This window comes from Trichechus manatus, unplaced genomic scaffold, assembly GCF_000243295.1.
Source record: "Trichechus manatus latirostris isolate Lorelei unplaced genomic scaffold, TriManLat1.0 scaffold00031, whole genome shotgun sequence".
Taxonomy (NCBI): domain Eukaryota; kingdom Metazoa; phylum Chordata; class Mammalia; order Sirenia; family Trichechidae; genus Trichechus; species Trichechus manatus.
The window spans coordinates 13681997-13687938 of NW_004443967.1; the positions used below are offsets into that span (position 1 = coordinate 13681997).

Sequence of the window (5942 nt, forward strand, 5' to 3'; positions counted from 1 at the left end):
TGTAAGGATTACAGCCTAGGAAGCCCTACAAGGCAGCTCTACTCTGTCCGTGTAAGGATTACAGCCTAGGAAGCCCTACAAGGGCTGTTGCTGTGCGTGGTCAAGTCAATTCCAACTCCCAGCACCCTACAGGACAGAGCAGACCTGCCCCATAGAGTGTCCAAGGAGCAGCCAGTGTGTTGGAACTGCTGACCTTTTTGGTTAGCAGCCAAGCTCTTACCCACTATGCCACCCAGGCTCTGGGCTGATACCATGTGACTAAATTCTGGCCAATGAGATTAAGCAGAAGTATTATGTGGGAATTCTAGGAAGGCCTCTTAAAGGAAATTGAATTATCTGAGGAGTTTTTTTTTAATCATTTATCTCCTCTTACTTTCCAAACACAACGGCTAGAGCACCGACTGCCATCTTGGATTTGACCTTGAGGATGGAAGTCATATGCTAACATGGTAGAGGCAGGAGGACAGATGAACCCTGGGTTCCTAATGATTATGGGGCTTCAGTATGGCCAGCCCTGTACCATCTATCTCCAGGATTCTCTACCTTGTTACAAAAAAAACAAAACAACCGTTGCCAGTGAGTCCAACTCATAGCAACCCTATAGGGCAGGGTAGAACTGCCCCATAGGGTTTCCAAGGCTATAAATCTTTAGGGAAGCAGGCTGCCACATTGTTCGCCCGAGAAGTGGCTAGTAGGTTCAAACCACGGACCTTTCAGTTAGCAGCCGAGTTCTTAACCACTGCACCACCAGGGCTCCTCCTACTTTGTTAAGCCACTCTTTATTTTGCAGCTGAACCTAATTCTAACTTATATACTGAAGGCGGACCTCTTGAAAGGCATATAGGATTAAAGAACAGGGGTCAGTAGGTAGGTTATTATGGGCAGAGGAGGCAATAAAATGCATGGAAAACTTTGTGAGAATTATTTCTTCTACAATATACTCTTTGTGCAAGGAGACCTAAGAAATTTGTGGGAAGCATTTCTCATCCAATTTCATTTTTCTTTCTGAAGAAGGACCACATGTAATAAACTACGGGGACTTATTAAAATAAAAATATCTCAAGCGATCAGTGAGGGCTGAGGATAATTTCAGAGCAGTAACTGACGATAATGAGGATAATAATGATAATAACAATAAATATACACAATTCTAGGATTCAGGGCAGGTTTTTGTTTTTGAAGCATGGTATGGTTGTAACAAAATATAATTAAGTGATTTCTCTTGTATGAAGAATCTCCCCAAACATCAATTTAAAAGGCAGTTATTTTCTAGCATCTCTCCCTACTTTTGAAGAAAACGTAAAAGAAGAAATGGCTCTGTCTTGTTCTTAAATGTCATCTCTTCTGCAAATTCAAGTGGGGATTAATGCTGGCCTCAGCTGCCTGGCAGATCATGGGATGTTTTTTACTCACTGTGGCATTTTCAGACAGAAACCACTCGGGGATGGCAATGTAGTGATTGGGAACTCTCCTTGGGACATTCTGCCGGTCCTCTGATTCCCAGAGCAACGTGTTTAAGTCTGGGAAGTTATTGTTGATGTCGATGCCCTCGTGGGTCCAGCGCCCCAGGGACCAGCCTCCCAGCTCCGAGCCCTAGGAGACAATCAGAACGTGAGACGCCTACATCTTGCAGGCAGTCCTGACACTAACACTCGAGACGCACCCACAACATCTCCAACTGGGTGGCACAATGGTTAAGTGATTAGCTGCTAACCAAAAGGTTGGCGGTTGGAGCCTACTAGCTGCTCTATGCAAGAAAGTCCTAGTGATCTGCTTCCATAAAGATTTCCAGCCAAGAAAACCCTATGGAACAGTTCAGCTCTACCACATGGGGTCACCATGTGTTGGAATCAACTCAACAGTACCCAACAACAACCATAAGCCTCTGGAAGTCGTTTGACCCAGAGATAGCCTCCAAAGGAGAATCTTGAAAAGTCTTCCGTTAGTATATTAATATTTGGTGGGTGATGCATAAAACAGCCCAACATCTCCAAAGAGGGAACACAGAAAACCACTCCTACCACATGGAAGTGCTGAAAAAAATATTCGGTCCCTTCTGCCACCTCTTCCTACTCCCCTCTACTACAGTGGTCAGCTGAACCTCTGAGTCGTAGTGAATCTAAGACTCCATCACAGCAAAATCAACAACCACCATATTAGTGCTTTCTCCCTGCCCTGCCCCCGATCCTGGCTCACTAGTTAGTATTGCAAGTCCCTAGTCAACTATTTGCACCAATAAACGCAAGTAAAATTCTGCACTGGAAGGTTTGTATTTGCTAGGTATTGTTGTTTTAAATATATTTTTCCATTTTATTCCCGGATCTTATGATACATAATTATAAATCTAAATCTTAACATAATACTAGCTATATTCTATACATAATGGAGACAGATTAGAACACGAAGCATAAACAATATATCAGAATAGTCAAAACAACTATCCTCTTGAAAGGCATATAGGATTAAAGAACAGGGGTCAGTAGGTAGGTTATTATGGGCAGAGGAGGCAATAAAATGCCTCTGAATAAGTGCTCAGTAAATGTTAAGTGTTATTATTATTTCATTATATGATTAACAGATATTGTACAGCTAGAACACTCCTTAGAAGGGAGGATGGCAAGCCTTGGTCTTGCTTACTTTGGGCACATCTCATTAAGAAGGACCAATTACTAGAACAGGGCATCACGTTTGGTAAAGCAGAAGGTCAGCGATAATGAGGGAGACCCTCACTGAGCTGGACTGACACAAAAGCTCCAACAATGGGCTTAAACATGCCAACAACTGTGAAGATGGCACAGGACCGGGTAACGTTTCCCTCTATTATACAGACATAAGGTCGCCATGAGTCGGAGCCGACTCAGCAACAACAACATTCACGTTCACTTTCTGCTGTCTGTCAGCACGTCTACCGCTCAAGGTCACCTTCGTTCTCAATTCCTGCTTGGAGAACATAGGTTTGGGAGTGACTGAATGGGAAATAGCTGGAACAGGGAATGCTTGAAAAGAGGGCTGAGATAAATTTTAAGAGAGCCCCCTCTATCTTGAGCCATTAATGGTCAGGAAGTCCTTGTGGGTCTTTCCTGTGTCTGGAGAGAGACACTTAAAAAGGAAGCTTATCATATGGAATGTCCCACGCACTCATGGTTCTGGAATGGGCCCAGCTGCCAGCGGGGGTGAGGGAGCCTGTGCCATTACCCCTTCGTAGGCCTTCTCGTAGCCGTCGGGGTTGAGGGAGGGGAGGATGTGAATGCGGGTCTCCTCTACCAGGTGGACGATGCGCTCGTTCCGGGCCAAGTACTCCTGGCACAGAAACTGCATCAGCAGAAGCATCAGCTCGCGGCCCAGCACCTCGTTGCCGTGAGCCCCAGCGATGTAGTGGAACTCGGGCTCACCTGCACTCAGAGAGGAAGAAGACAGCTCACACTGGGTGCTCACAGCAAAACAACAGCTCCTATCACATTGTGCTAGGATACATCTCCGAATTATATAAACGTACAATTCTAGCCCCATCTGTTCTTCAAATAAACCTCCCAGACTATGTCAGCATCATTCCTTTTTATTCCCAAATAGGTATGTAAGAAAATGTGTAGATGACACCCGCCACAGGGTAATAATGTTTACTCTTATTTAGCAAGAACAGATGAAATAGCGCAGCGCTTACAGTCAAAAACGTACAAGTTAAGCACAAGCCTTAGCAATTATCTTTGTTTGTTGGAGGGCAATTATTTTTCTTAAAAGTACTGCCTATTAAACGTCACAAGGACTCAAAGAACAATAAATATAAGCAGAAAATAGCCCATCAGGGCAAATCAGCAATGGCACAATTTTCTGAAGGGCTGTCCTTGAATATTTTCTCTTTCAAAGCTCAGCTTTTTAAACATTGGGATTTACCAGTGCTGGACATGAGCTAACACTTCTCCTGGGTTCACTGGCAAAGCCACTGCTTTGGAGCAAAGGTGATTTTACCAGCAGACAAAGCTCTTCCCCTTTAAGAGGAACTCCTGAGAGGGACTCCTGAGATAGTGATGGGTGCTAAAGTTGAATGAATCAGACAAATCTATGCCCTCGAATATCAGCGGATTTCTAAAGAGTTCCCGGATTTACCAAAGTTAAAAAACCAGAGCAGCCCCCTGTTCCTGCAGAAATACAGCTTTGGGAGGGATTGGATGAGAAGTGGCTAAAAACAGGAAATACTCAATTTAGAATTGACATTTTAAAAAATTAAAATTAAGGGGACCCCCCTCTACCTTGAGCTATTAATAATCAGGAAGTCCAGAATTTTCTCCTGGAATAGGACTCTATTCTAAGAGTCCCCAGCCACTTTTCTTTGCAGTATTGTGATTGGTCTCAAGGATGGAGCGCACAGAAGTAAATATGGTCCATTTGGAGAAAAGGAAGGTACTTCTAGATTAAACAATTCTATCACCCATGTCACGAGAAGACAGGTTCATAGAACCAAAATCTGCAGAACCCTGTCTACGTGAGCATCATCACGTGGACAGCTGACGCCCTACTGCGTGAATGTTCTCTTAGTGAAGAACGATCTCCTTGTCCTCTAAGACGGCACCCCACAGACGCATCCCAGAGGCGCACCCCTCACCGACTTCGTGCTCCCCCGGGTTGTCTGAGATCTCCACAGCATACAGCTTCAGGCCCTGGTGGCTTTTGCCAATGTTGTAAATTCTAGTGATGTTGGGGCACATTTCATTCACGACCTTCATCAACTGAAAAACAAGATGAATTAAAGACTCTAAGCAACAACAGCTACCAAGCAAAGGGACAGAGCTTCCGAGAAGACAACCCACCTCTGCTCCTCTCCCGCAGCCCCCCTCGGTGGGGACCCCCACCCTCCCGCCCATTCTACCTGCAATGCTCTCCTGTGCGCCCTTTCCCCCGGGTAACACCTACTTTTCCTTCCAGCATCCGCTCTATTGCCATCCGCCCTCCTCAGCTCTGGACTCCCAGTGCCCTGGGAGTCACCACCCCTGCAGGGTGACTGTCTGTTTTCTTATCACCCCTCACCCGCCTGCCACATCCTCCAGGGCACAGACGCAGCCTTTCATCTCTGAATCCCAGCCTAAATAAGTATTTATGACTCAGTATCAATTTTTTAATAGTTTTATTGTGATCAAATACATATAACAAAGCATTTGGCATTTTAACCATTTGTAAGTGTGCAATTCAGTGACATTAATGCATTCACCATGCTGTGCAACCATCAACGCTATTTCCAATAGTGTTCCACCATCCCAAACGAAAACTCGGTGCCCCTTAAACAATAACTCCTCCCCATCCCCGTAACCACTAATAAACGTTGGCCTCTTCTCTATGCATTTGCCTACTCTAAATATTTCATATAAGCAGGATCATACAGTATTTGTCCGTTTCTGTCTGATTGACTTCACTTAGCACAAGTGAATCGCCCGTGTTGTAGTATGTAGCAGCACTTCGCTTCTCTTTCTGGCTGAACAATGCAGCACGTTCTGTTTATCCCTTCATCTGCTGACGGACCTCTGGGTTGTTTCCACCTTGCGGCAGTTGCGAACAACGCTGGAATGAACATTGGGGTACGTGTGCTTGTTTGAGTCCCTGTTTCCAAGTCTTTCGGGTGTATACCCAGGATTAGCATCGCTGGCTCCTATGGTAATTCTGTGTTTAACTTTTTGAGGACCCGCAAAGCTGTTTCCTACAGCGGCTGCGTCATTTTACACTCCCACTAGCCACGCGTGAGGGTTCCAATTTCTCCACATCCTCACCAACACTTGTTGTTTTCCATTTTTTCGATCACAGCCATCCTACTAGTGCAAAAGGAGCCCTGGTAGTGCAACGGTTAAGTGCTCAGCTGCTAACCGAAAGGCATATTTGAACCTACCCCGTGGCTCCATGGGAGAAAGACCTGGCGATCTGCTTCCATAAAGACTACAGCCTAGAAAACTCGATGC

The 5942-nt window shown here is 45.2% G+C and overlaps 1 protein-coding gene across 1 annotated transcript in view; it reads right to left on the bottom strand.

The window, feature by feature from the left end:
• CPXM2 (carboxypeptidase X, M14 family member 2) overlaps positions 1-5942 on the bottom strand; it is a 136169-nt gene that overhangs the window by 18676 nt on the left and 111551 nt on the right. Inside the window, exons 10-12 of the mRNA XM_023729881.1 lie at positions 4601-4764; positions 3196-3392; positions 1414-1593 (exon numbers count right to left, since the gene is read on the bottom strand). Coding sequence (XP_023585649.1) covers positions 1414-1593; positions 3196-3392; positions 4601-4764 — 541 coding nt within the window. The remainder of the gene's footprint in view (positions 1-1413; positions 1594-3195; positions 3393-4600; positions 4765-5942) is intronic.